The sequence below is a fragment of the Chiloscyllium plagiosum genome, unplaced genomic scaffold, assembly GCF_037043375.1.
Source record: "Chiloscyllium plagiosum isolate Xiang-an unplaced genomic scaffold, Cpla_swu_hap1 HiC_scaffold_3, whole genome shotgun sequence".
In the NCBI taxonomy this organism is placed as follows: domain Eukaryota; kingdom Metazoa; phylum Chordata; class Chondrichthyes; order Orectolobiformes; family Hemiscylliidae; genus Chiloscyllium; species Chiloscyllium plagiosum.
This window is the reverse complement of record NW_028270141.1, coordinates 130,915,759-130,933,022: the sequence shown is the minus strand read 5'-3', so window position 1 is coordinate 130,933,022 and position 17,264 is coordinate 130,915,759. Positions and strand designations below refer to the sequence as shown.

The 17,264-nt window shown below is 47.0% G+C and overlaps 1 protein-coding gene across 5 annotated transcripts in view; it reads right to left on the bottom strand.

The window, feature by feature from the left end:
* The window catches only part of daam2 (dishevelled associated activator of morphogenesis 2), a 342,206-nt gene that overhangs the window by 112,090 nt on the left and 212,852 nt on the right, over positions 1-17,264 (bottom strand). For all 5 annotated transcript variants that reach the window (XM_043687244.2, XM_043687248.2, XM_043687246.2 and 2 more), the window contains exons 11-14: positions 16,369-16,507; positions 13,934-13,992; positions 10,667-10,857; positions 3,429-3,740 (exon numbers count right to left, since the gene is read on the bottom strand). In XM_043687244.2, coding sequence (XP_043543179.2) covers positions 3,429-3,740; positions 10,667-10,857; positions 13,934-13,992; positions 16,369-16,507 — 701 coding nt within the window. The remainder of the gene's footprint in view (positions 1-3,428; positions 3,741-10,666; positions 10,858-13,933; positions 13,993-16,368; positions 16,508-17,264) is intronic.

Below are 17,264 nucleotides of genomic sequence, written 5' to 3'. Positions count from 1 at the left end.
GGAGATTAATCCCGTGAAAGGAAGTCTCCATCTTCTAGCCACCTCTAAAATTCAGTGAAGGCAGGAAGGTCAGTTGAGGGGAGGGAGTGTTCTCAATTTCCCAACAATAAAGTGAGAGACCGAGACTGCATGTCTGAGAGTTTGAGGGGGTGGTAGTGGTAAGTGACTTACCTTCTCATTGCGGAGTAGGCCTCAACCAACAGACTTTCAGGCCCGAAGGCTGCTGGGAAGTTGGTGGCTGAGGTCTTGGAAAAGTGATATGTGGGCCTTTGGTCTGTCCTAATGAGCTGACAGGTGAGCAATTGGGTGGTTGACCTTGACGGTGGAGGTGGTGTGTTAGTACGCCTCCTCAAACATTCACCCTCCAAATTTCCCCCACCAAACTTCAAAAGAAATCATAAAATCACACCCTTCGAGTTGACAGATGATTTGCTCACTGGTTTCTGACTTGTTTGGCTCTCGTTCCACCATCTCAGCAAATCGCCTTCCATTCTTTACTTCCGTAGCCATTTACCCAACCTGCATTGCTCTTCCCAACGCCATTGTGATTGCATGCTCCCTATTCCTACCATGGCTTTGTGCTTTCTCTCAGAGAAACCCCCGGGATAAGCACATCACAGATAAAGAATCGAGTGAATTCCCCTCTACATCATCCTCTTGCAATGCCAGGTCACCTAGAGCTGGATCAGATTCAGAATAGCAGCTCCTTCACGATGCCCATAACATAGCAGTCAGGACTTACAGATTCAGTGAAGACATCCACCAACTGACACTCAACCCTTCTAGGTAGAAAGGTAAAAGATTGAATGGTACTATTTCAAAGAAGTTATCTCCGGCCTCCTGGTTAACATTGACCATCCCTCAAAATCATAACATCAGACAGCTTCACCATGATCTCACCTTGTTCTGTTTGGAGCTCCCTCATGGACAATATTTCCTACTGCCTACACCAGTAAGCTTCCCACCTCTCGGAGTGAATGTGAGGAGTTTTGCAACGTGGTCAGTTTCCCACTGGGATACTGGCTGTCGTCCTTGAGAGAACATTTGAACTTTAACAGCTGAGGTCGGACGATTTCAGCTCATGAGTTCATTTCCCACCTTCCAGTGCAGGTGACCTCAAGGGCAGCACGGTGGCTCAGTGGTCAGCACTGCTGCCTCACAGCACCCGGAACTCAGGTTCGATTCAACCCTTGGGCGACTGTCTGTTTGCTTGCTCTCCCTGTGTCTGTGTGGGTTTCCTCACACAGTCTGAACTTGGGCAGGTTAAGTGGATTGGCCATGAGAAATGTAGGTGGGTAGTAGTAAGTGAGTACCCTTCTCACTGTGGGGTAGGTACAGGGATGGGGTAGGGAAGTGAGTCTGGCTCTTTGGAGGGTTGGTGTGAACTTGATGGGCTTCCACTCTGTAGGGATTCTATGATTCGAAGGTTTGTTTGGGTATCTGCATCATCTGAACCCATGACAAGAGAGAGAAGATGCTCTTCATCCGCTGTTAGGGAGATGGTCCAAGCTCCCTTTTGTTCCACATATGGACGAAACCCAGAAACTACTGTTCCAAAATAATTCGCTCTGCTCCAGCCAATAAAAACAACTGATGACGGGATTCTGATTAATGGAAGGGTCCTGTTTATGATGACAATTACTCTGCATTCCACAATGACTGCCAAGCATGTCGTAAAACCAAACACTCCAAACAACAAAGGAGCGCAAGACATTGCAAATCTACATCAGGTTTCGTTCTATTTCCACTTAGACATTTTTCTGGTCTCCAGACTATCATTTAACCTTGATGTTTCTTTCTCGTGAGATTTGCATTTGTTTTGGGGTAAGGTGGGGGGGGGAGACTAAAGAGTAAAAGTTGGGAATCTGGCCAGATCCAACTCGGCGCGTCTTTTCAAGACGTAATATTGAACACCATCCCCCGAATCCCCTGGCAACATAGAGCTGTGTGAACATGATCCTTTATGCTCTCCCTCATCTGCTCTCGGCACACACTTGCAAAAGCGCCAAGAGGGAATTATTCGCTGAGCTTTGTCCCTGATGTCTGAGAGCTTTCAAAGTCATCAAACAGAAAGCAATGCACTATATGTCTTAGGCAAAGTGGCCTGAGCTTGTTTGGATTTGGGCTGAGTCCTTTAGAGATGGGTTTTTCTAGACATGGGAGGTGCTATCACCATTGGTGTTATAAGAGCATCAGAAACAGGAGCAGGAGTAGGCCGTCTGGCCCCACCAGCCTGCTCCGCCATTCAATAAGATCATGGCTGATCTTTCCGTGGAATCAGCTCCACTTACCCGCCCCCTCACCATAACCCTTAATTCCCATACTGTTCAAAGATCTAGCTATCTTTGCCTTATTCAACAAGGTAGCCTCAACTGTTCCACTGGACAGGGAATTCCTTAAGCTGGGGTCACTGAACAATGAAGGAGGCGAGGACTGCAGATGCTGCAGAGTTAGAGTTGAAAAGGATGGTGCTGGAAAAAGCACAGCAGGTCAGGCAGCATCCAAGGAGCAGGAGAGTTGACGTTTCGGGCATAAGCCCTTGCGCAACGTTGACTCTTCTGCTCCCTCGGATGTGGCCTGACTTGCTGAGCTTTCTCAAGTGCCACCTTTATCGTCACTGGACAATGGTGAGGAATAGAGTCAAGATTAGAGTGGTGCTGGAAAAGCGCAGCAGGTCAGGCAGCATCCGAGGAGCAGGAAAATTGATGTTTTTGGCAGGAGCCCTTCATCAGGAAGGTTATGTTCTCCTCTCACTAACTCTGGGGGATTGAGACCAATTGCAAATTGTCCAAAATAGAGTTGAGATCGGCAGTATTGTTGCAAAACCTCAGAACAGCAAGACGTGAGATGAAATCCCTGGATATCTAGCGTGCGGCTAATTCTGTGCCTGTTTACCTGCTGGGGGGGAAAGGGGGTGCTTGGACCAGTCAAAATATCCGACCCAAATCGCAGCCCACCAGCAAGTAGACCATTGGGCTGAGCATGCAGAATGCAGTCAGGGTGGAGGGAGGTGTGTTCAAGCCTCCATTCCTGATCACACCAGTGCAAGCTCCAGCTGGAGGAGTACTGAGGGGGCACGACACTTGCCCTATCCTGCAGCCTGGCTAGCTCAACTGAGACCACCATCTTGGATGGGGGAGGTACAGCGCATGGCACCGTTTGCAGAAGATGAGGGATGCCCTCCCCAGTGTCATGGACATTATTATATCTCCGCCAACCGACAATACAGACGGGCAATATCTGGTCATTATCTCCTCGCTGCTTGTGGAATCTTGCTGTGCACAGTGATGGGTGCCCATCTTGCACTACAACAGAGACTCTATGCTTCAAAATGTATTTTCTTGGAGTGCATCCCAGTTGTGTGAAAGACGCCAGACAACTGCAATTGGCCGCCCATGGCAGACAGGCCAATGAAAGCTCTTCCTTACCTCCGCCAACTTGTGCCAGTTGAACGACTTCAGCGGGTGCGATGGCTGCGGGATAGCCTTCTTCTTGGAGCTTCCCATCGTCGGCAGGCAGAAAGGGGGTGGCACTGCGCAGCTGAAGAAGGGGGGGGCTCCAGGGGGAGGGGGTGGGGGCCCACCAGGTGGCAGGGGCGGGGGAGGCGGGGGCAGGAACTCGTACGGGAGGGCTGGGGGCGGTGGGGGCAGCTCGCCCAGGACGGGAGGGGGAGGGGGAGGGAGGGGCCCGCCAGGCGGCGGAGGGGGAGGGGGATGGGGGAAGGAGAGGCCGCCCGTGTTCTGAAACAGAGAGAAAGTGACAAAGTCAGGGTTCCGTTCAAGAAACAAAAAAATGGAAACTGGGCTGACACTGACGCTTCGGGGGCAAAACCGCTGGAGGAACTCAGCAGCGTTTGTGAAGAGAAAGCGCCGGAGCTAACACATCGGGTCCCAGCCATCCTTCTTCAGTAAAAACCTTCAGAAGTTGTACCCGAGACGTTAACTCTGTTTTCTCTCTCTCCATAGACTCTGCCAGACCTGCTGAGCTTCTCCTGCACTTTCTGTTTTTGTCTCAGATTTCCAGCAGTCGCAGTTCTTGGTTCTTTTACCATCTTTGGGAGTACTGCTTGGGTAAACATTTACCTTGAGGAGACCATTCAGCCCCTCCAGCCCTGCTTCATGCACGGGCAGGACAATAATGGATTTATGCATTCATCGCGTTTTACACACTCACATTGTTAAACAGTCTATCCATGATGACTGGAAGCTTGTACATGGTTTATTCTCCAGTAACAGCATTCCACAATGCTGTTCACCCCAAGCCGCAATAACCTCACTACGATATAAACTCTTGAAAGAGTCTGCTGTCGAGCCATTGAGCCAATGACCCAAAGGCAGATTTTTCCCTTTGCTTCCCCACGTCAAGTTCGCGTGTTGGGGTGGCTTCTTGGATTTCTTTGAGACCCCCTTCCCTGAACAGCCTCAGACACACCACATGAACCATGACTTGCCTCTAGTGTCCTGTCTAGATTAGAGTGGTGCTGGAAAAGCACAGCAGTTCCGGCAGCATCCGAGGAGCAGTAAAATCGACGTTTTGGGCAAAAGCCCTTCATCAGGAGTACAGGCAGAGAGCCTGAAGGGTGGAGAGGTAAGATTTTATCTAGTGTCCTGTGGTTTTCCAAAGATCCCAAACCCCCACCCCCACCCCCCCCCAGAGTGAAGCAAATGGATCCTTCTGGATTGCTTACTTTCTCTGAACACTAACAGAAGAGTTGAAGTGAAAATCTAATGGCTGTCCACTTATGGGAATCGTAGAACTGCGAGGGCACAGAAGGAGGCTATTCAGTCCCCTGTGTCTGTTACTAGCTCTTTGCAAGAGCAACTCTCCGAGCTGCAGCCCTGGCCTTTTCCCACAGCTTGGAAAATCTAAGTGTCTGGATGATTATCGAGTTGCCCTCCGGCCATGGATGGAGTAAATCCCATTGAAGGAGTACTGTAACAGCTGGTCTGCTCTCTTTGCGGGGCTCTCCCTCGCTGTGCAAGTGATCTGACTGCCGGAATTTGAGAAGGAGTCTTCAACCTTGAGGGAGGTGGGAAGCATGGGGTGGAGCCAAATTCTGCAGGGGTTCTGCAGAAGCAGAGATCAGTGGATCTCTGTCTGACCAGTAATGCACCTCCCCTTACTGGTGAAGAGAAGTGCATGGCAGGTCAACTCCCTGGGAGGGAAAAGACAGATTTATCTAGAAGAAGCCAGGCCCCTTTTAATGATAAAACAAAGAACTGCGAATGCTGGAGATCTCAAACAAAAAACAGAAATTTCTGGAGAAACCCAGCAGGTTTGGGAGCATTTGTGGGAAGAAAGCAGAGTTCCTGTTTTGAGTCCAATGATCCTTCACAGCCACTAAACTTGAAAAGTAAACTCTACTTGTTTTTCACAAATGATGCCAGGCCTGCTGAGTTTCTCTAGCAATTTCTGTTTCTGCCCCTGTGAACAAAAACTCTTTGAGTATAACATATTGCAGCGGCTTATTGTTGCTTTCATGTGGTAATTGCTCATGGAATCACAGTATTAGAATCACAAAATAATAATAACAATAATTAGAGACTAACAATAATAGGGAGGTGATAGCCTAGTGGTATTATCGCTGAACTATTAAATCATGGCAGATGGTGGAATTTGAATTCAATAAACATCTGGAATTAAAAGTGTAATGATAACCATGAAATGGTTGTTGATTGTTGGAAAAGTCCATCTGGCTCACTAATATCTGGAAGGGAGGGAAATCTGCCATCTTACCTGGCCTGGCCTACGTGTGACTCCAGAGTCACAACATTGTGCTGACTTTTCACTGGGCAGTTAGGAATGGGCAATAAATGCTGGCCTAGCCAGCAACACTCACATTCTGTGAATGAAGAAAGGAAACTCTCTGTGCCGTACTGCATGGAGAATGGAATGCGTGGTCAGATGTAGTCTAAATCCCTTTTCTACTCCATCATAGCAATACACCCCTCTGCAGAAACCTGGGGAAAAGGACATTCCTAGCACTGGCAGTCTCTCAGTCCTATCTGCGGGACATTAGCTCTGTGAAGAACAGAAGAAATCGGAGTGGCAGCAGATATGACCCCTTCAACCTGCTCTGCCCTTCAGCACCATTGTAGCTGATCTTTGATTTCAATTCCTCCCTCTCTCCATATGCTTTGTTTCCAATAATCTGCCCATCCCAGGCCTAAATACATTCACCGACGAAGAACTCACACCCCTCTGGGGGAAAGAATGCACAGTCCTCTGAGCTAAAACATTTCTCTTCATCTCAGTCCGAAATGATTGGCCCTTTGTTTTGAAACTGTGCCCCCTCCTTCTAATTTCCCTGGTCTGGGGAAAGGACTGATGAGCACCAATCCTGCCAGAATTTTGGATGCTTCAACCTCCTAATCGAATAATTGTCAAAGAGTATAGGCCTGCCTCACGTTATAGGATAACTGTCTTCCTACCAGTTTAGCCAACCTTCAGCTAACTGCTGCCAGTACAGGAGCTTAGATATGGAGAGAAAGGACCTTGTTAGGAGTAATTGGGCTCCACGCAATTGGGCTCTCACCTTAAATTCTAACGGCTTGGGCTGGATTTGAAAGGACGGATGGTAAGTGGACAAACAAGACAACTTACACGTCATGGTCTAGATGAGCTCCTGGTCTGGTTTTGACCTCCTGACAGGGCCAAAGAGGAAATCGGGTTTTATTTCCCACAACCCCTGCTGACGTCGGGTTACCCCTCAATGACCTGAGAGACAATAAAGCACCATGGAAAAGGGAGGAGTTTAAAGATGTCAAACTGCAATGGAGCAGCTGTCATGGTGTTGGCCAGGCCTGACGGACCAGCTGGTAGTGACATGAACATCACTTTTGGGGAAAGAATAATAAACGGACTCTATAAAACCAGCCCAGTAGCTGCACCTGTTCTCCTTTAGAGACTTGTGAAATCCAAAACTAGGATATCAGTTCAAAGCAGCATGGCTAGAACATAGAACATAGAACAATACAGCACAGAACAGGCCCTTCGGCCCACCATGTTGTGCCGAACATTTGTCCTAGCTTAAGCACCCATCCATGTACCTATCCAATTGCCGCTTAAAGGTCACCAAAGATTCTGACTCTACCACTCCCACTGGCAGCGCATTCCATGCCCCCACCACTCTCTGGGTAAAGAACCCACCCCTGACATCTCCCCTATACCTTCCACCCTTCACCTTAAATTTATGTCCCCTTGTAACACTCTGTTGTACCCGGGGAAAAAAATTCTGACTGTCTACTCCTTCTATTCCTCTGATCATCTTATAAACCTCTATCAAGTCACCCCTCATCCTTCGCCGTTCCAATGAGAAAAGGCCTAGCACTCTCAACCTAGCGTCTCGCCACCCTGGGACAGTGGGGGCTAAGAGTCAACTTTGACCGGATGGAAAAGAGCCAATCAAAGGCCTGAAAACTGGAGTTTGGATGGAGTGGGGCCGCGAGTGGATGGTCTGAGACAACCCATTTTGCACAAGACCAAATATCCTGTCAAAGTCAGACTCCGTGCTAACGACAATTAATGAAACCCTGAGTAACTCTTCCAGGCAACCGAGCAGAGCCCACGGATTGCAACATTCCTTCTTTTAAAAGTGAAAAGGAAACAAGAATTCGATTACAGTATACAGAAATGGAAAAGAATTTTAGTTCAGAAATTGATCATTCCATCAGTGTTTACATTCCCCACGGGTCTCCGCCCAACCTTATCTAACCCTTTCACTGTAGACCTTTATCTATTACTTCCTTATCTAGCTCTCCCTTAAACCCATCTATGCTATTCACCTCAGCTATTTCTGGTTGGTATTTATATCCCTGGAAATTCTTTCTGGCTGTCTCATGTCTCAGCGAGATCCTGATGAGAAATTCCCTCTCTTGCAGCATTATGTTATGTCAGATTAATCAAATTCCTCTTCGACTTTACAAACAACATGTTCTCTTTCCTGTCAGGGACCGCAGGGCATCTGAAAACTTATGCATGTGTGTGTTTTTAAAGTGAGGGAAATTTGGCAGTAAATATAAAAGAATTGAGCGTTGGATAAATAATGCTTGCCATGTTGTGTAAAAACATGCCAAAGAATGTTGCAAAATAAATGAATATGAAAAACAGTATCCCTTGTTCTGGTTGACAAAGGGGCAGCCAATCTTTCTCTAAGGGCAATAATAAATTGGGTGCCTGGTTCACCTCTCTTTCTCAGCTTTCCATCATATTCCCGAGTTGTACCTTGTAGATGGTGAACAATGGTCAATAAGACCCTGCTGATAAGTATTCCAGGAAAACTCACTTCTCTGCTCTGAGTAGCATCTTGGTTTCTTTAACATCTTCTCCAGCCATGAATAAAAATGCATTTCAGCTGGTGGGATGGTCCTTCTGACAGTGCAGCCTACTCTCAGTCCTGTACTGGTGTTCTGAGCTGGATTGTCGGCTGAATCTTGGGAGTACTGAACACATAACCAGCATTATCATTCATTCATTCGTGGAACGTGGGCATCGCTGACTGGGTCAACAAATACTGCCCCTCCCTCACTGCTCCTGAGAGGTGGTGGTGAGCCGCCTCCTTGAACCACTGCAGTCCATGTGCTGTAGGTAGACTCACAATGCCATTAGGGAGAGGAATTTCAGGAAATTGACCCAACGTCAAGGAAGGTTGATCTGTTTCCAAGTCAGGCTGATGAAAGGCAACCTGAAGGTGGTGATGTTGCCCTTATCCTTCTAGATGGAAGTGGTCATGGGTTTGGAAGGTGCTGTTTAAGGTGCTTCAGTGAATTTCTGCAATACATCTTGTTGATGATACACAATGCTGCTACTGAGCAGTGGTCATGGAGGGATTAGATGTTTATGGATGTGGTGCCAATCAAGTGGGCTGCTTTGTCTTGGATGGTGTCAAGTTTCTTGAGTGTTGCTGGAACTGCACCCATCAGGGAAGTGGAGTGCACTCAATCACACTCCTGAGTTGTTCTTTGTTGATGATGGACAGACACTGTGGAGTCAAGAGGTGAGTTACTCGCTGTAGAATTCCTAACCTCTGTAGTCACTATATTTAGATGGTTCCGTTTCTGGTCAACGTTACCTACCCCAGGGTGTTGATAAAGGGGGAAATAAATGATGGCAATTCCATTGTTTGTCAAGGAGTGGTATCGAGAGTGGGGTGCTGGAGAAGCACAGCAGGTCAGGCAGCATCCGAGGAGCAGGAGAATCGACGTTTTGGGGAAGAGGTGATGGTTAGATACTTTCTTTTGGGAGATGGTCATAGCCTGGTATTTTTGAGTCATGAATGTTATCATAAAAATGTTGTCATTTTTCAACCCGTGCCTGGATATTGTCCAGATCTTGAAGCTTCAGTATCTGAGGATTCACGAATAGTGCTGAACATTGTGTAATCATCGGCAAACATCCTCACTTCTGACCTTATGATGGAGGGAAGGTCATTGATGAAGCAGCTGAAGATGGTCAGGCCTAGGACACTACCCTGATTAACTCCTGCAGAGATGTCCTGGAGCTGAGATGACTAACCTCCAACAAATCCAACTATTGTCCTTTATGCCAAACATAATTCCAATCAGCGAAGACTTCCTCTCTAATTCCCACTGATTCCGGTTTTGCTATGATTCCCTGATGCTACACTTGGTCCTGATGTCAAGGGCTATCACTCTCACCTCCCCTCTGGATTTCAGCTCTTTTATCCATATTTGAACCAAGGCTATAATGAGGTCAGGAGCTGAGTGATTCTGACAGAACCCGAACTGGGCGTCACTGAGCAGGTGTAGCTTGATAGCACTGTCGATGAGGCCTTCCATCACCTTACTGATGATCGAGAGAAGACTGATGGGGCAGTAATTAGCTGGGTTGGATTTGTCCTGCTTTTGATGTACAGTGCATACTTGGGCCATTTTCCACAATGTCGGGTAGGTTCCAGTCTTGAAACTGTATTGGAACAGCTTGGCTACGGGAGCAGCTGGTCAAATCTTCAATAAATGTTGGCCTAGCCAGCAGTACCCACATTGCACGAACGGGGTGTGGGTTTACATCCCAGTGTACTGCTCAGTTGGAGGTGCTGTCATTTGCATGAGGCATTGAACCAAGTCTGCTCTTTCAAATAAACATAAAAGATAACTTTGTAATAACAAAGAAGGGGAGGGAAGCTCAACAGGCATCCTAGAAAACTTGCAATATTCAAACAACGCTTAAAACGCATAAAAGGGAAACAGAAATTGCTGGAGAAATTCAGCAGATCTGGCAACGTTTGTGGAGAAAGAGCAGAATCAACTGACCCTTCTTCAGAACTGCTGGCAGCGAGGAAGAGATGGTATTCATGTTGAACACCAAACTGGAATTGGGAGGGTTGGCGTAAAGCATGGGTGGAGTTGGGGCCCAATTAAAATGTACGATCGTGTCAGAATTGTCGATGAGGATTACCACATTGCTAATTCTGTAACAGTGACTACACTTAATGAGTACACTTGTAGCTTCAGATTGCTATAAGACAACTTGTGATCACGCATGCGAGTCTTTCATTCATAAAGAACATATGGAGTTTGAAAACTAAGTCATCTGAAATCTATCTGTCTGAAATTTCAAGCATTCAGAATAAAGCAGTTTCTTTAAACACAGTAGCACTGGGATCCTGAAGGGGCACAAGCTAATAGCAGCCAGGAGGAGGACTTACTGAGTTTGTCAGTTCATTCAGATGGATGGAGAATTCCACCACTTGCTCCCTTGCTTGGCGCAACTCTGCTGACTCTTTCTGGAGTTTGTCCTTCATCTTATTGAGAGTTTTCATCATGTCATCCTTCTCCTGGGTTTTGGTCTCGCACTCCCTCTCCTTCTTCTCCAGCCTTGCCAATAATTCCACGTGTTCTGTCCACAACAAAAGACAATCACATGCCTGTGGGCGTGAGGCAGATGGCCATACAACCTTTGACCCCACACATGGGCCCAGCGGGGACACAGTGGCATAAGCAGCACCTTAAGTATCGGGTATTCCTCACAAAACAGAGCAGATTTTCACCAAAAGAAATAGGTCACCCTTCAATTATAAATCCCATCAAGTTATCATTCCATTGAAATGAATAGGGGTGACAATATAGTTAGATTAGATTACTTACAGTGTGGAAACAGGCTCTTCGGCCCAACAAGTCCACACTGACCCTCCGAAAAGCAACCCACCCAGACCCATTCCCTACATTTACCCCTTCACCTAACACTACGGGCAATTTAGCATGGCCAATTCACCTAACCTGCACATCTTTGGACTGTGGGAGGATACTGGAGCACCCGGAGGAAACCCACGCAGACACTGGGAGAATGTGCAAACTCCACACAGACAGTTGCCTGAGGCAGGAATTGAACCCGGGTCTCTGGCGCTGTGAGGCAGCAGTGCTAACCACTATGCACTCTAGCTTAGTGTCTTCAGGAATTACAGATTGAACTCCAAGAAAGAGCTACCAGTAACTCAGGGGAAATATTGTGAATATTGGTATTAAAATATATAAAAATTAAACCATTTTTAAAAAAATTGCATTTGATTTCTTTTTTCTGTCAACACTCATTAGGTTTGGAGAGAGAACAATGGTCCGCTAAGGCAGTTTCAATGAATGCTTCCATCCGATGGGAATGAGGGCTGAGGCTGGTGGAGACAGAAGGTCTTGTGATGAAATTCCATGGTTGGTAACCCTTTGGAAGAGGTTCCATAATGGGTGAGCAACCAGCTATGCCAGGTTACAACCAATGTGGCAACGCTAGTGATATGCCAATCTTGATGCCTTTGGTGTTAGTTAGGAACACTCTGGTCCACTGCACACATAACTCTGCTAAAGCCATCTGAAACCACTACCTGTTGAATGAAATGTTTGTAATTAAATCTATTATCTGAGGCTGAGGGACAGAATTGAACAAAGCAGGTCCTTTAGCCCATCTCAGTAAGAGAGGTGACCTTATTAAAGCAGGTAAAGTTCTTAGAGGAATCACAGAATTGTTATGGCCAATCAGCCCATCATGTCTATGCAAGCTTCTCATTACCCTGAGCCAATCTCTTGTTCTATTCCCTCTGCCCTTGCGCATTATTACTGACAGGGAGATGGGAAAATGTTGCTTTACCTTGTGGGAAGAGTTTAGAAACAGAGGATATACTCTCACAGTAAGGGCTCACATATTTAAGACAAAGATGAAGAAGAATTTCTTTTCTCACAGGATACTGAATCTGTGATAATTCTCCATCACAGATGGCTGTGGATGTTAAATATGCTCAAGGCTAAGACAGATGGATTTTTGATCAGTAAAAGAACTAAAGGTTATGGGGAAAAGGCAGGAAAATGGAGCTGAGGAATATCAGATCAGCCACGATCTCATAGAATGGCAGAGCAGATGGTGTCTTATGGTGTCGTGGTTTAAGTTGTACATTCAGCGCATTGTTGTGATTTGCAATGCACAGTGTGAAAGTGAGATGAAACAAATTCAGTAATAACTTTTAGATTACTTACAGTGTGGAAACAGGCCCTTCGGCCCAACAAGTCCACACCGACCCATTCCCCTACATTTACCCCTTCACCTAACACTACGGGAAATTTAGCATGGCCAATTCACCTGACCTACACATCTTTGGACTGTGAGAGGAAACCGGAGCACCCGGAGGAAACCCACGCAGACACGGGGAGAATGTGCAAACTCCACACAGACAGTTGCCTGAGGGGGGAAATTGAACCCAGGTCTCTGGCCCTGTGAGGCAGCAGTGTTGCCCACTGTGCCACCGTGCCGCCCAACACTTAACAGGGATTTTTTCATGAACAGGCACAAAAGAGAAAAAAAAAAGGCAGGATTGTGGAAAAGTGTGGGCTGAATTAGCTCTTTCAGAGAGCCAGTGCAAGCAATGATGTGCTGGAGCCTCCTCCCACTGCACTGTAGTTAATGTAATCAACTCTTTCCAGAATGGAGCCAGCACCATCCAAACTGTTAAAAGGACAGTGAGGGCATTAACCCTTTTCAAGACTGTTTCTGATCCATTCAGGCAAGTGAAGGCAATGAATATAGTGCACAAGGGCTGTCTCTCACTTAGCTCAGTCTGGAGAATCTGCAACACTGGTCAAGGAAGCTGAAATATTCAAAACTCCAAGACATGTGTTAAGCAGCAAAAATAGGGAGGCTATTTTAGTGAGTACGTTCAGTGAAGTTATTTATGTGGCAAAAAATTGGGGTGGTATGGTTGCTCAGTGGTTAGCATTGCTGCCTCACAGCACCAGTGACCCAGGTTCAATTCCAGCTCCAGGCAACTGTCTGTGTGGAGTTCGCACATTCTCCCTGTGTCTGTGTGGGTTTCCTCCCACAGTACAAAGATGTGCCGGTCAGGTGAATTGGCCATGCTAAATTTCCCATAGTGTAAGGTACATTAATCAGAGGGAAATGAGCCTGGGTGGGTTATCCTTTGGAGGGTTAGTATGGACTGGTTGGGCTAAAAGGCCTGTTTTCACACTGTAGGGAATCCAATCTTTAAAAAAAATCAAGCTTTTGGTGAAGCTGTCCGCTGTGAACTGGCAACATCCCAATTTCTTAACAAGATAGAGAGAGAAGTTGGGTACAAAACAATCAGGAAGCAACCCTCAGGTCAGATCCTGGCTGGGATAATCTGAGGGGAATTGTAACACCATAATGATACTGGAATCATGATAGGGAACAACATTGTCAACTGCAAATATAAATAAAAGCAGAATGGACTGGGGAACTCAACAGATCCGGCAGTACCTGCGGAGCAAGAGGTAAGTTCACATTTCAAGTCTGATAGGACTCCTTTTTGGAACCTAAACTGAGTGAACATTCTTTTGCTCTCCACAGATGATGCCACACCTGCTGGAGCTCCTTCAGTACTTTCGGTTTTAATTTCAGATCATCGCGTCCGCAGTGTTAACCATATCCACGTGAAATTCTGTCTCGGCAAACTTACCTTTCCTGAACTTCTCTGCTTGATCCTTCCACTGCTTCACCTCATTTTCATTCACTAGCCTAAAGATAGTTAAAAGATTGTCATTTCCATTCAGTACATGACCTGGAGTTCTCTCATCCACGATAGTCAAAACCTCAATGAGGCCAAATGGTACAGGCAATAGGTGATACAACACAGAGGGTGGGGGCAGGGAACAGCAGATTGGATGGAACAGCCTCAAAGGGAAGGAGAGACTGTCTTTCACTGAGCTATTGGGTTTACGATCACATGGGGAGTGCAAGTTGCCATGACAGTACACACATTGTAAACTGCATTTAAGGATAATGACGGTAGATGCTCCAACATTTTCTCCATCTCACGGCTGACTAGGAAGCTCTCCTGCTTTTCCGACCTGGCATTAGCATGTTCTAAGAATTCAGATTCATAACCAAACCTGTTACGAACGCACGTTCCTTGACCATCAAGGCCTGTGAATAGATTCAAACCCCAGAGTGTCCGCCTCCGGGAGATGGGGGTGCAGCCTCTTGCGCCCACACCTCGTAACACCAAGTGCGAATAGAATCAGTGGAGCTCAGGTACATACATACTGGGTAGATTGAATGAACTGATTAGGGTACTGCAGATGCTGGAGATTAACGTCAAGACTAGAGTGATGCTGGAAAAGCACAGCAGGTCAGGCAGCACCCAAGGAGCAGGAAAATCGATGTTTCAGGCCCTCCTGATGAAGGGCTTTTGCCCGATTTTCCCACGCCTCGGATGCTGCCTGACCTGCTGTGCTTTTCCAGCACCACTCTACTCTTGAATGCACTGATTGAATGGTGACTTGAACACATATGAAGACGCACATGTTGACACGGGGTGTGGTGAGGAGGTAAAAACTGTAATGTAATGCACTTGCGATGCAATCTGCAACTTGGTGAATACATCTCTCCCAAATAAAAACTGCCTCTGATGCCTTCCTTCACCCACTGGCTATCGGTGACGGAATATTAAGTTGGGGTTGAACTGTGCAGTCTCACTGAGGAGGGAGTCTGTGTCAGATCTTCAAAACTCTTCACTGGGATGCTGGTGTCCACATAAGAAGGATAGACTCCTCATGGGCATGTCGTTGATAATAGGTGAGGGCTGAAAGCTCCCCCATTTATTGCAAGAGGAATTAAATACTAAAGGAGGGAGGTTATACTTCAGCTGCACAGGGCACTGGTGAGACAATGTCTGGAGCACTGTGCACAGTACTGGACATCTTATTTAACAAGGGATGGAAATGCATGGGAGGTTGTTCACTTGAGATTTACTAGAGAGACCCATAGAATGGGTTCTGTCTTTGAGGGAAGATTGGGCAGGCTAGGCTTGTATCTGCTTGGAAATCCTGAGGGTGGATGTGGAGAGGATATCCCCCCCCCCTTATTGGACAGTCTAGAACTAGAGGTGACTGTTTAAAAATCAGGGGTTCGCAAAGAGTTGAGGCAACTTTCTTTTCCACTGAGGATTGAGAGCATTTAGAACTCGTTCCCTGGAAAAGCAGTGGAATCAGAGTGTTTGAAGCTTTTTAACACAGAGGCTGATCATTACTTATTAACCAAGAGTTGGCAAGTTATCGGGGACATGTGGGAGTGTGGAATTGAGGTTATTATCAACCATGTTTTTTTTTAATCATAGCTTGAGGGGCTGAATGGCCTCCTCTGACTCCAAATTCAAAAGTCTGTACTTATTGGAAGTTGGCACATTTTTTAGGTGGTGTAACTGGCACTTGGCATTATTTTTCTCAATCTTTCTGCCCCCTCTCAGCTCTTGCTGAGTACGGAACACCGCGGGGGGGGGGGGGGGGGGGGGGGGGGGGGGAGAGAGCGGGAAGGGCCAGTCAAAACAGCAGGATCCTGGAGACAGGCTCTTCCTTGCTCTCACACAGATTGATAATGATGGGGGTTGTGGGCCTTGCTCAAGGAGCGAGGAATTCAGTAAAAACTGACAGCGAGCGAGCCAGGAAAGATCGGTAGGGGGTTGGGGGTTGGAGGTGATGAGACACTCTATAATGCAGGAGGATGGAACAACGAGGAAGAGAGGTTTCCGCGATAGAATTCCAGGGTTTAAGACCTCCGCAGCTGAAGGAGCGACTGCGAGTGGTGGGAGACGCGTAGGAGGCCGGAATGGAGGAGGGCTGAGTTGTCAGAGGATTGTGGAAGGAAATAACGAAGAGTTGGAGCAGTGAAGCATGGTGGCAGTTGAACCAATGGATAAGGATTTTTAATCTCTCAATGTTTTCTTGAGATGAGGAATCATTGTAATTTGGTGAACATGGAGGTAAAAGGGGGAAAACACCCTGGGACTTGCTGGCTCAATCAATGAACGCTTTGTAATGGGTACCACACCAGTACAGGAGGTCTCATCCAACAACACTCGCTCCCCAGAGTGAATGAGTCACAGGCAATGCTCACATCCGAATGATATTCTTCACATTGAAGTTCTCCAATGGTGCAACATCAGGATCCTCCCCTTTCTCGTCCTGCAGAACGATCTGTTGCAGTATTCTGTCGAGGAGCTGCCAGTGCTGGTTGTTAGTGCCATTTCTCTTCCCTGAAGTGAAGGACATTTCAGAATCAGAATTAGGGTGAGAAACGTTGACCCATCGCGGACTGAGACTCAGAAACATCATGATGAAGGACCAGTATGAAGACGCGGAGGGGTGAGAGGACCATGCAAGGATGCTGCTGATGAGGTTCAGACCAACAAGTTTACCATTGTCCGGGGGTGAGGGTTGATCTACGCGAGCACTTTTTCACCGCAAAGTTGTGGAAATTTGAAACCCTGTTTCCTGAGGCTGCTAACGAGCCTGCTAGAGGGGGAAGCCATTTCTCTTCGGAATGGATATTGGAAGAATTTTGTTCAGCAGCTGGACCTCATAGAGTATGAGTTCCCTGATGGAGTCTGTTAATCTGGTCCAATCGGGGAGCCCTGACTGACATAAAAAAGGTTGAATATCAGAGATATTGATCCCCTGGACTCAGTGAATTAGCCAGTGCTATTGTCAGAGGCTGTGTATTTGTAAGTAAAGGGTGATTTGTGAAGGGATGCTGGCCTCTGAAGAGCTATTTCAGTGAGGGTCAGGGTATGACCCTGGAATCGAGGCAGATAAATGGAGTTAAGATTGAGGTGGGGAGGGGGGGTTAGGCGCAGGGATGTTTCAGGTACTTCCTGTTTCTCTGTTTCATAGAGGCATCCTGTCAGCTCTCTGAGGATGATCCCTCTTTGGCAATCCGCTGTGCAATCCGTGGATTTCAGCCGAGCTGCTCCCTATCTTAACCAACCCACCTCCACCCTCCACATGTTGTTC